This window comes from Sprattus sprattus, assembly GCF_963457725.1.
Source record: "Sprattus sprattus genome assembly, chromosome: 11".
NCBI lineage: Eukaryota > Metazoa > Chordata > Actinopteri > Clupeiformes > Clupeidae > Sprattus > Sprattus sprattus.
The window spans coordinates 27,730,057-27,743,037 of record NC_137909.1 but is presented as its reverse complement, the minus strand read 5'-3'; the positions used below and the strand labels follow the sequence as shown (position 1 = coordinate 27,743,037).

The 12,981-nt window shown below is 47.0% G+C and overlaps 2 protein-coding genes across 2 annotated transcripts; one reads left to right on the top strand and one right to left on the bottom strand.

The window, feature by feature from the left end:
- The first annotated feature begins 2 nt into the window (after positions 1–2).
- chrm4b (cholinergic receptor, muscarinic 4b) lies at positions 3–6,156 on the top strand. The gene is made up of 2 exons (XM_080847156.1): positions 3–3,944; positions 4,441–6,156. The coding sequence occupies exons 1-2, from the start codon at positions 3,942–3,944 to the stop codon at positions 5,821–5,823; spliced, it is 1,386 nt and encodes a 461-aa protein (XP_080703282.1). The 5' UTR covers positions 3–3,941; the 3' UTR covers positions 5,824–6,156.
- A 186-nt stretch (positions 6,157–6,342) lies between these two features.
- mdkb (midkine b) lies at positions 6,343–11,003 on the bottom strand. Its single transcript, XM_080847290.1, has 4 exons — positions 10,893–11,003; positions 8,262–8,332; positions 7,454–7,621; positions 6,343–7,058 (listed from the first exon to the last, which is right to left on the bottom strand). The coding sequence occupies exons 2-4, from the start codon at positions 8,329–8,331 to the stop codon at positions 6,868–6,870; spliced, it is 429 nt and encodes a 142-aa protein (XP_080703416.1). The 5' UTR covers position 8,332; positions 10,893–11,003; the 3' UTR covers positions 6,343–6,867.
- Between the last annotated feature and the right edge of the window lie 1,978 nt (positions 11,004–12,981).

Sequence of the window (12,981 nt, the reverse complement as noted above, 5' to 3'; positions counted from 1 at the left end):
GTGTGTGTGTGTGTGTGTGTGTGTATGTGAGGGGAGCTGTAGGGGGCAGTAGTGTGCGCTAACTGCGGGATGCTAACATGACTTGTAAAAAGAAGAGAAGCTGGACTCAGAGGAGCCACAGCAAAACACACACACACACACACACACACACACACACACACACACACACACACACACACACACACACACAGAGTCATCAGTGCAGTTTGGGATTCCCTCTGGGAGGAGAAGAAAACCAAGAAAACCTGCACCTCCCACCAAGGGGAGACACACAAACAAAGACACAAACAAACGCACAGGCTGGTGCACACACACACACAAATGGGCTGTCACACCATGCTGTCAACATGAAGAGCCTGTCTCAAGATGTGGCTGCAGCCTACTCCTCTCCAGAGAGAGAGGCAGAGTGTGTGTGTTTAACTGCAACATGTTCCTCTCCTCCTGTCGTGTGTGTGTGTGTGTGTGTGTGTGTGTGTGTGTGTGTGTGTGTGTGTGTGTGTGTGTGTGTGTGTGTGTGTTACAGATGATCTACACTCAGTTCTCTGTCCCTACAGTTTAGCATGTGTATGTGCGTGTGTTGGAGGTCTGTGTTCCTTTCTGTCTGCAGTAAGAGTGTGTGTGTGTGTTTGTGAGGACCTGCGCCTCTTTTTCTTTGCATTAAGAGTGTGTGTGTGTGTGTGTGTGTGTGTGTGTGTGTGTGTGTGTGTTTGAGATTCTGAGCTCCTCTCCGCTCTGGCATGGGGCTGGAGCAGTTCTTACTTGAAAAAGCCCATTTCAGCCGAGAGTGTGTGTGTGTGTGTGTGTAGGCAAGACCTGCTGCAGGGGTCCTGCAACAAGGCATGAAAAGCAATGATGAAGAGCCTGTGTGAGTGAGTGTGTGTGTGTGTGTGTGTGTGTGAGTGTGTGTTCTTTAAGCTAGAGCAAGTGTATAGTGGTTTGCATGTTTGTCTTTCGGAGACTCGCAGATGGTTCAGCCAGTGTAGGTGCCTGTGTGTGTGTGTGTGTGTGTGTGTGTGTGTGTGTGTGTGTGTGTGAGTAGTGGTGTTCTCATTCTGATCTTAGCTCTTCACCAATGCAGATGTCTTGGTTTTCAGCTTTTGTTTGTTTTACTTGTACAAAAATATCCGATTGTAAAAAAAGAAAAAGAAAAAAAAAAAAAAAAAAAAGGATCACAGCTGAGATCAGCCCTGATTTACTTTGGATGAGTAGAAATCTTGAATGCTCCATCACTGAGTATTGTTCATGTCGTTTTTTTTTTTTTTCTGTCCCTAAAGAAGTTTTCTACTTTAAAACTTAATCTGGTTCATCCATAGCAAAGGTTGTCTCTGCGCCCAGCCACCTTCTCTCAGACACTGACTGTGAGGAAGAGGCAGGATCTGTCACCGAACTGTTTCCGTGACGATCTGTCACCAAACTGTTTCCGTGACGACATATCTGGAAATGCCTTCAACAGTCACTTCAGTGCATCTTCTTCTTCTTCTTCTCTTATTTTTTTAACTCGAGGGATAATGACTGACTGCCTTAAGTATCATGAAGCTCTTCTCTCCTGCCACCCCTCCCCCTCCAATCATCAGTGACTGTACCCAGGTGGGCATCTGTGCCAGGTGGGCATCTGTGCCAGCCTGGGCAGGGGCAGCTGGACACTGGTCTGGGCTACAGCCAGCACGGACGGAAACAGACGGGCACACTGGTCTTATTTTGGGGAGTGTTTGCCGGTCTGTTCGCTGGGATGTGGTGAAGGAGTGGGTGAGGGGAGGGGTGGAGTAACCTTATGTTGGGGTGACGTGTCCGTGTCCGTGTCTGTTAGGGGAACGGGAGACGAGCCCTGAGGAACGGGTGACTGACTGCTCTCATTAATCATTGTGTACCCAAGCAATCGCTCGCGCTCTCTGTCCCGCGACCAGACCCGCTACAGCAGCATCTGAGCGCGCTCAGCAGGACTCGAGCTGTTCTAGTGGTTTTAAGTGACTATGAAGGAGCTGGCCTGTCCAGCAGGACCTGTGCAGTGCAGTAGCAAGGGACCGCTCCTGCCTCCATGGGATGGGACTGCTCCTGCCCTGATTGGATTGGATGGGATGGGATGGGAATGGACTTCTCCTGCCCTGGGAATGGACTCCTCCTGCCCTGATGGGATTGGATGGGATGGGATGGGATGGGAATGCCCCTTCCCTGATGGGATGGAATGGGATAGGACTGCCCCTGCCCTGATGGGGTTATTGGGGGGTGGGCGATGGGGGAGCAAAGCTTGGTCCAGCCCGTGGCATTGGCAACACTGTTTCTGACATGTCTCTCTCCCTCTCCCTTTCTGTCTCTCCCTCTCTCTCTCCGAAGGCATTCTCCATCATTTATGTGTTCTCTCTCTCTCTCGCTCCCTCTCCCGCTCTCGCTCCCTCTCTCTCGCTCTCCCCGTCTCTGTCTCTCTCCCTCTCTCCCCGAGGTCGTTCTCGCCATCATTAATGTGCTCTGTCGCTGTGGCAGTGACAAAACTGAGATTATCTGTTGAAGGTTCAAGTGCAATGGAACACCAAAGACCCAGTGTTATGTGCATTCAAAGAGAGGTCAATAAACCCTGGGGCTGAGTGTAGAGGCTGCTTATGTACGTTATTTTAGACAGCTGTTTGTGTTAATAAACAAGTCGAGTCACACCATCGGTCAGCTTTCTGTGTTAATAAACAACGTCAACTCACACCATCGGTCAGCTTTCTGTGTTAATAAACAAGTCAACACACTATCCGTCAGCTTTCTGTGTTAATAAACAACGTCAACAAACACTATCAGTCAGCTTTCTGTGTTAATAAACAACGTCAACAAACACTATCAGTCAGCTTTCTGTGTTAATAAACAACGTCAACTCACATTATCGGTCAACTTTCTGTGTTAATATTAATAAACAACGTCAACACGCACTATCGGTCAGCTTTCTGTGTTAATAAACAACGTCAACTCACTATCGGTCAGCTTTCTGTGTTAATAAACAACGTCAACTCACACTATCAGTCAGCTTTCTGTGTTAATAAACAACGTCAACTCACTATCGGTCAGCTTTCTGTGTTAATAAACAACGTCAACTCACTATCGGTCAGCTTTCTGTGTTAATAAACAACGTCAACTCACACTATCAGTCAGCTTTCTGTGTTAATAAACAACGTCAACTCACTATCGGTCAGCTTTCTGTGTTAATATTAATAAACGACGTCAACTCACACTATCAGTCAGCTTTCTGTGTTAATAAACAACGTCAACTCACACTATCAGTCAGCTTTCTGTGTTAATAAACAACGTCAACTCACTATCGGTCAGCTTTCTGTGTTAATAAACAACGTCAACTCACACTATCAGTCAGCTTTCTGTGTTAATAAACAACGTCAACTCACACCATCAGTCAGCTAACTGTGTTAATAAACAACGTCAACGTTACACAGTCATCCAGCGCACCTTTCTTCAGGCCTCTCGCCAATCTCATGTTAACAGATGTGTTATCGCTTGATTATGCTTGATGTCGGAATGAACAGTGGATTCCTGTAAGTAGGTGTGAGTGCTGCGTGCACACAGAAAATGGAGGTCTTTTCCGTAAATAGGTTAGGGAGAAGGATGCAACCCATTAGTTGGGATGATTACATTAGCAGACCACCACGCAGTCTGTGTCCAGACTCAAAGTCTGCTGCGGAGACGCCAAGCGCCGGGTTGGAATGAACACAGCATCTCCAGAGACGCCAAGCGCAGGGTTGGAATGAACACAGCAACTCCCGAAACGCCAAGTGCAGGGTTGGAATGAACACAGCAGCTCCCGGGTTGGAACGCTGCAGAGACGGAGCTGCGGTTCTAACCTGAACCCTGACCCAGGCTGAGTGGAGCTGCGGTACTGACCCTGACCCAGGCTGAGTGGAGCTGCGGTTCTAACCCTGACCCAGACTGAGTGGAGGGGATACTGACAGACTGAGATGGTGAGTGCATATATTTCTCAAGGATTTTTTTCCAGAGTTTTGATTCTTTGAATACTGGGTCTAATCATGACTTGGTCTTGAACAATGAATGAATGTGCAATTATCCACTCTAGCCTTAAAGTCTGTGAATGAATGAATGAATGAATGAATGTGGTAATCATCCACTCTAGCCTTCAAGCCTGTGAATGAATGAATGTGGTAATCATCCACTCTAGCTTTAAAACCTGTAAATGAATGAATGAATGTGCAATCATCTACCCTAGCCTTAAAGCCTGTGAATGAATGAATGAATGAATGTGCAATCATCCACTCTAGCCTTAAAGCCTGTGAATGAATGAATGAATGTGCAATCATCCACTGTAGCCTTAAAGCCTGTGAATGAATGAATGAATGAATGAATGTGGCAATCATTTACTCTAGCCTTAAAGCCTGTGAATGAATGAATGAATGTGGTAATAATCCACTCTAGCCTTAAAGCCTGTGTGAATTCTCCTAGGATCTTGGCTCTGGTCTGAACGCCAGTCGGGCTGGACCTCTGGGGGCGGTGACCAATGACACTGGCGGGGGCACCAGCCAGCACAACTGCCCCTACAGTACCATGGAAACGGTCCTCATTGTCGGGGCGGCTGGCTCTCTGAGCTTTGTGACCGTTTTGGGCAACATCCTGGTGATGCTCTCCATCAGAGTCAACCGCCACCTTCAAACCGTCAACAACTACCTCCTGTTCAGCCTGGCCTTCGCTGATCTGGTCATCGGAGCGTTCTCCATGAACCTGTACACCGTTTACATGCTCGTGGGCTACTGGCCGTTTGGGCCGGTCATGTGCGACCTGTGGCTAGTGGTGGATTACGTCGTCAGCAACGCCTCGAACATGAACCTCCTGATCATCAGCGTGGACCGGTACCTCTGCGTGACCCGACCCTTGACCTACCCGTCCAGAAGGACCCCGCGCTGCGCTGGACTGGCGGTGCTGGCCGCCTGGGTCGTCTCCCTCCTGCTCTGGGCGCCGGCCATCCTGACGTGGCAGCGTTTCCGTGGGCAACAACCTCCCCACCAGAGAGACGACTGCTACATTCAACTCCTGTCGAACCCCACCGTCACCCTAGCAACTGCGGTTCCATCGTTCTACCTGCCGGCCATAATCATGACCGTCCTCTACGCCCGCATATCCCGCGCTGGCCGCCGCCGAGCGCAACGGCAGAGCTCTGCTCCAAACTCCCACGGTGCCATGACAACGACCTTCAGTCTCAGAGCCTCGGCCAGCAGAGGGCGAGTGCTGCCCCGCACTTCACACTCCCATCCTGCGGGCGTCGCTAGTGCAAGGGAGGACACCGCCTCACTGGACGGAGACTCTGGCCTGCAGAGCAGCCAGCGGACGCGGGCTGGAGAGTCCAGCTTTCCCTCGCCGCAGAGCAGCTGTGCAGCCGCCCCTGAAGGGCCTGGGAGAGGACCTGGGAGAGGACAGGGCGGTCTCCAGAGGTCTGCGCTAAGGTCCCCCGTTCTGTGTGGCAGAGGCCAGAAGCTGCGTGTGTGTGTGTCTGTCCCTGAGCCTGCCTCCGGCTGCAGGCCCCACAGCGTCACGGCAACCCAGGCGAGGAAGAGGAGCAGACGGTCGTCTGTGAGGGAGAGGAAGGTGACCAGGACCATCCTGGCTGTGCTTCTGGCCTTCATGGTGACGTGGACTCCGTACAACGTCATGGTCCTCATCGGGACGTTCTGCCACGTCTGTGTTCCAGACACTCTGTGGACAGTGGGCTACTGGCTGTGTTACATCAACAGCACTGTCAACCCAGCCTGCTATGCACTCTGCAATGTGACATTCAAGAAGACCTTCCGGAACCTTCTGCTGTGTCGGTACAAGAACTTCAACTCCAAGTGAAGCACCAAAGTTGTACGTGAGATCAGCGGTGATGAAATACATCAGTGGTTCTTAACTTTTCATAGCAAGTCTGTTTTTACAAGAAGAAGAAAATGCGCAACCACGGCGCACAGACTGAGACGCTCCCACAGCCACCTGTTTTTAATAAAAAAAACGTCCCTGTTGCTGATTGCATTTTTTTTTATTAATTTAATCAATCAATTCAACTCAAATATTGTACCCTTTATTATTTTGTATTTAATGTTAATTATAGATGAAACACGTGCCTAAGGTCACTACTTGTGATGTGCTTTCACCATGATGGGTCTAATGTGTACTGCCTTCCGTGGTGTTTCTCTGGACCATAATGTGGAATGTTATGAACGAACGTGAACGTTCAAAACAAAAACAACAATCTGACTTGTTTCATGATGGCCTATTGGAGGAGAGAGAGAATGGCACTTAATAAATGAGTCAAGACACCAGACCAGTGAAAATACAATTACTTCCCATTCATTTATTCACAGGGGCCACAGCACTAATTCATCATATGTGTGAAGTTTTAAAGAACTGTACAGTCCATTGAAGAGCCATAGAAATGTTCATATACTGTCTCTACTGCTTACAAATGTGACCAATTATCTTCACTTTATATTTTATAAAAGTAAATTATTTATAAATTGAAGAAAAATATCCATCAATATATCCTATAAAATGTTACGTCTACAGTATCTCAATTTTATTGTAGAAATGCTCTTGATTTATTGTGGAAAGATTCAAATGTACAGTAAAATGTTAAACTAACTACTTAATGAGAACCTAGGGATGTTACTCTGTAAACATGGAGAGAAATTCTATAATTATATTGAGAACATTTACATATGTGGATGACTACTGATATTTAGGGGGGGGAAGTACCATCCCCGCAGGCTTATTCTTTCAGTTTGCCTTTATTTTGTTCCAAAGGACATTTAAGAGATGTTCACATCTACGTCAGGTCTTAAAACAGGTAGGAGAGGATTGTGCTGCTTCAGACATGAAGGTAAGATGTCGTCCTCCTCCTCTTTAGTTCTCCTTGCCCCTGCCCTTCTTGGCGGGCTTGGTCTTGGCGGGCTTTGGGGCGCAGGGTTTGGAGACCTTGATGGTGGCCTCGCAGTCTGCGTTGAACAGCGCCTTCTTCAGCGTCCCCGAGCGGCTCTTGGTGCCGGTGGTCGAGTCACACTCGGCCCAGCGCCCAAACTTGTACTTGCAGTCCGCTGGCAAAAAAAAAGAGAGCAGAGTATTCCTTAGCCACTGTATCATTTTCTAGTAAATGCTCTTAAAAAGGCCCCAGACATCTTGTCAGAACATTTACATTTAGTCATTTAGCAGACGCTTTTGTCCAAAGACACGTACAAGGGAGAGAACAGTCAAGCTACGAGCATTAGAACCCTGGTGTAACAATAAATACTACTTTACATAAGAAATAGAAAAACGACATAGAAAGAAAAAGAAGTGCAGGAATGTAACTGCTGAATTGCAAGTTAAGCTCGGCTGGGTCTTCAAAGGCTTCTTGAAAGTAGAGAGGGACGCCCCTGCTCTAGTAGTACTAGGCAGTTCGTTCCACCAACGTGGAACTACACATGATAATCATCTTGCCAGAACATCTTACCTCCAAAGTCCTTCTTCCAGTTGCAGGGCACTTTGCACTTGTGCTTCCTGGTGTGCTCGTTGCAGGTGGCCTCGCGAACCCCGGCGCCGCAGTCCCCGCTGGTCGGAACACACCTGCCGTACTTCCACTCCGCACAGTCCACGGGGGCTTTGGAGTCCTTGCCCTTCTCTGTCCAACACAGTCAGCAGACTCACCTCAGCCTTCATATGGACATCAGCTCAAACATGACACTTATAAATATAAAGACCCGCTATTGGTCAGCTCAAACATGACACCTATTGGTCAGCTCAAACATGACACCTATTGGTCAGCTCAAACATGACACTTATGAATAGGAAGACCGCTATTGGTCAGCTCAAACATGACACTAATAAATATAAAGACCCGCTATTGGTCAGCTCAAACATGACGCTTATGAATATGAAGACCGCTATAGGTCAGCTCAAACATGACGCTTATAAATATAAAGACTGCTATTGGTCAACTCAAACGTGGCGCTTATAAAAATGAAAACCGCTATTGGTCAGCTCAAGCAAGACACTTATAAATATAAAGACCCGCTATTGGTCAACTCAAACATGACACCTATTGGTCAGCTCAAACATGACACTTATAAATACGAAGACCGCTATAGGTCAACTCAAACATGACATTTATAAATATGAAGACTGCTATAGGTCAGCTCAAACATGACACTTATAAATATGAAGACCGTTGTAGGTCAGACATGCTTTACCACATACGCTTTAGAGCTTCATTATGTCAACTCAAACTAGCATTTTTGTGCTTGAACTAGCAATGTGCTGACCTTTCTTCCTTGTTGCGTCTGCTGTCATGACGATAACCAGCAGCAGGGTTACTGAGAGGATGTGCCGCATTCTGTTGAACATACAGAAGAATGATGGTGAGTTCTCTACCTCTATGCACACAGAGTCTGAACGGTGATCATTTAGAATGATGTTGAGTTCTCCACCTCTATGCACACAGAGTCTGAGCGGTGATCATTTAGAATGGTGTTGAGTTCTCCACCTCTATGCACACAGAGTCTGAGCAGTGATCATTTAGATTGATGTTGAGTTCTCCACCTCTATGCACACAGAGTCTGAGTGGTGATCATTTAGAATGATGTTGAGTTCTCCACCCCTATGCACACAGATCGTCTATGGTGATCATTTAGAATGATGTTGAGTTCTCCACCTCTATGCACACAGAGCGTCTGTGGTGATCATTTATACTCTTGTGAACAGTGAGCTGTCAGGTCAATAAGAGAATGCAGCTCTGTCACACAGAGAGCCCGAGGCAGCAGGAAGTGGCAGATCCAGCACAAAGGCTTGCGTGACTTTGCCTGCTTTCACCACCCTGTAATTATCAGACTGGAGAGTCTGGAGCTCTGAGCGTCTCCCCTCCCCGCTGTCTCCTTTCTCTCTCAGGTATCTGAGTCTGTGCAGGGCTCCAACTTCACACACTTCCTGTCTCCTCTCTCTCTCCGCACCTCTGGGAGACTCAGTCAGCTTGGGCCAAATATCTACTGAAACGTTCCCACTGTCATGTCTACTAATATATTTCCCCGACAGACCGGTTTCCAAAAGCATTTTAAATATGCTACAGTAGTATGAGTATGGTAAAGTCGTACGCATATCTAAGAGCATATCTCTGTCTCAGTTGCTCAGGGAAATGCCTCCATCTTGGGCATTTCTCAAGCTCTCTCTATTAAAGGCAAAGCTTCTCTTCTCTCCATTTTCTCTCCCTTTTTTTTGTGTCTCCCAGCAGCCGTCCGAAGCCGGGCCCATTCTTCTGGCGGTCATAAATGTGGAGAGGGGTGCTTTTGCTGGGGAACACTTTTGTTGTGTGCAGTGAGAGCGCGCCCAGCAGGCCTCCCTGCTCTGATCCAGCCATGCGAGGGGTGAAGCCAGCCACTCAAAGGCCCTCAGTGCCTCTCAAAGGAAGACTGATTCACTGGCTCCACACAAAAGGTTCCTCTGGCCTGTTTTCACTGCTTTTTAAAAGGCTCAACGCTGAGCCCATGCTGTGGCAGGGGGGGGGGGAGAGAGGGGGGAGGGGGGGCAGCTCCTCAGGCTCTGCTGAATATAAACTTATTAGCATAAGAAGACAAAAACGCCTGTTAAGATGAAGAGAGAGAGGGTGTGACGGTGCTCCCTTTCGTGCCCGATGCTTAGCAGGACATTTTATAAAAACTTCCTCATGAGTTCCTCGGTTCCCTGGGCTCGTCTGGGAGGAACTCCACCGGCGTGGAGTAAATATTTACTCCATTTGATGAGAGACAAACTGGGAGCTTTAGAAAATAGATTCCAGAAGGTGACCTCATTTTGGTCTGGTGATATTTCAGCCTTGTCATTCGATTCTATTCCATTTCATTCCAATTCCAATTCCATGATGAACACTACCTAGTTATGAAGGTTCTGGTTCTGTTAAATTCATAAACGGGTCAAGTGCACCGTGACAGAACTATTTAACCCATGGGCCCCTTCAGTGATATGCAAATATTAAGTCCCGGCCGTTTCCTGCATTAACACAAAAGCCTTGATGGTTTTGACAGAATTAGAACTGCTATGAGGAACTGGGCCACAAACAAAACAAATGGGCTAACTGATGACCCCCTCTCTCTCACTCTTCCCTTCCAGATGGCCTCAGATCGGCTGGCGGTGAGCCTCATGACTTGCTAGCGCTCTCCATCTTAGATGTGTTCTCAGTATCGCCAAACACACATGTCCACGTCATTTGAACAGATTTAACAGAGATAGTTTATGGCCAACAATATGGACTATGTGTAAAATATAATATCGGCTACTAGTTTAAACTGCTGGTCTGACATCTAAACATTGCTCCAAATTTTCACACAACAAAAGGTAAAGCAGTGCCTCAGTTCAAAAGGAGTAGAGCAGCGTTTAAGGATTCATCAAGAGAACAGAACCTGCATACTCGAGAAGTTCAGTAGTCAAGTGGATTCATCTGATTTTGGATCAATGCATTGAGGCTATGATGCGATTTTTTGTAAAGACCAATTATGCAGTAGAAACACGGTATCATATCAAACACCCTTCGCACAATGTTGAGCCACAAAGTCATTTAATTGGTTTCTCTCAATAACACGACACAAATAAATGTTGCCAACTGAATTACTATTAATAAAGTTAACTCAAATGTAGCCTTCAAGTTTTGGCTACATATTAACGGAAGATTGCGCTACAATTAACCGAAACGGGTTTTAACGTGAATCTTACAATCGAACAATTTGCTAGAAGTTTGATACGAGCTCTCACACAACTCACATTTTTTATTCATTTCATTTTTTTAATTTGCTGCTTATAGTAAATCATCTCATGTAAAACATGTATGTGTAAAACCCCGTAAAAAATTAACTGACTGAACTAGTCTACATGCTGCAAAAGATACAGAATATAAAGAATGTCAGACTTACTTGACTGCTGTGTACCGTCGCTGTTCCGTCAAAGCGTTGTGCGTGTCGGGAAGTTCACTGTATTTAACCAAGCAACCAAGCTTTGTTTTTTTCTCAACTAGTTTGAGCTGGTCCCTTATGGACCATATTTAAATTACCCCCACCCCGCTCCTTCCCCCGCGACGACACCACGTGACGAAAGAAGAATGCCGTTTCAAAATGTTCTCTCTCTCTCATGTTTTTTTCCTTTTTTTTCTACGATGTTGAAGTATATCGGGAATATTTGTAAATCTGTAAATAATTGTACGTATACTCGTTTATACTGATATTCATTAGGCAACCACCATGACGAGATCAGTGGCAAATAAAGCACATTACTTTTATTGCGGTTTGTCACATTTTCCCCTTTTGTTGTGTGTGGTTGTTTTGATTCTTTACCTACTTTGTTGCAATTTTGTCCTGTTCTAAAAATTGAAAATGAACATACTTGACGTTTACCTCTTAAAACCTGCTAAAAAAATCACGGCTACTTAATTTTTTAAACGCAGAAATAAATGTAAACATGACCTATTTGGATTTTAACGAGATATTATTACCCCCAAGTTCCCAAATTCACTTAAAATCAGCGTGATGCTGTCTTCGTGTAGACAGCTTTGTTCAGAAATGACAGGCTTTTCAGTGCTCTAAGCCTGGGGCCACATCTTAAACTCTCCCAACTGCATTTCTGATAACTCACTGACATATTGGGCAAACAATAATTAACATACAGTGTTTCCCAACTGGTGGCTATGTTTGCTGAGCTTAGATAGAGTCAAAGCCTCCCTATTCTGTGGGCGATTCATTGAGACACTTCCTGATTGCAGAAAGGGTGGCGTCCACTGGAGGAGAGGTCATATTCTCAGGTGAGCTCAGTGGCTTTCAGGTGTGCACAGTGACAGGAGGAGTGCTTGAGTTATTAGATGAGCTTAGTGACTGTCAACAGACACCTGTGCTACCCTTGTCTCACCACACGGTGGCCTGGGCTCCATAGGCGGGGCAGCACCCTCACTCTGCCCACGCTTATCTGAGACACACAGTCACATCAGTCACAGCTATGGCTGGCCTGTACTGTCAGGAGGAGTGGCAGGATAAGCCCAGACTTGTCTCACCTGTTTAGTGGAAAAAAATATCTTGGTGCTTCCTGGAAGCACAGGATTCCTCAAACACAGGAATGCTGATGTGGAGTCCTGCCAGCAGGCTTCCAGTGTAGAGGAGCTGTAGTCTGTGCTGCATGTCTGAGGAGACGCATGTCTGAGGAGACGCATGTCTGAGGAGACGCAGGTCTGAGGAGACGCAGGTCTGAGGAGACGCAGGTCTGAGGAGACGCAGGTAGTCTGTACTGCAGGTCTGAGGAGACGCAGGTAGTCTGTGCTGCAGGTCTGAGGAGACGCAGGTAGTCTGTGCTGCAGGTCTGAGGAGACGCAGGTCTGAGGAGACGCAGGTAGTCTGTGCTGCAGGTCTGAGGAGACGCAGGTAGTCTGTACTGCAGGACTGAGGAGACGCAGGTAGTCTGTACTGCAGGTCTGAGGAGACGCAGGTAGTCTGTACTGCAGGTCTGAGGAGACGCAGGTAGTCTGTGCTGTAGGTCTGTACTGCAGGACTGAGGAGACGCAGGTAGTCTGTGCTGCAGGTCTGTACTGCAGGACTGAGGAGACGCAGGTAGTCTGTGCTGCAGGTCTGAGGAGACGCAGGTAGTCTGTACTGCAGGACTGAGGAGACGCAGGTAGTCTGTACTGCAGGTCTGAGGAGACGCAGGTAGTCTGTGCTGCAGGTCTGTACTGCAGGACTGAGGAGACGCAGGTAGTCTGTGCTGCAGGTCTGAGGAGACGCAGGTCTGAGGAGACGCAGGTAGTCTGTACTGCAGGAAAGAGAACAGAGACATGCTGCTCTGGCTGATAGTAACCCGGGCGTGAAGGGCAGATAAATTGGTACATTAGTACAGAAAGAACATTTCATGTTCCAAGTAGACAGCAAAATGTTTTTATTGTTTTTCATTATTTTCAGGTAGACAATAACAAAGCAACTCCCTCAGCCACAAAAAAAGTCTTTACATCTCACGTTTGACTGCACT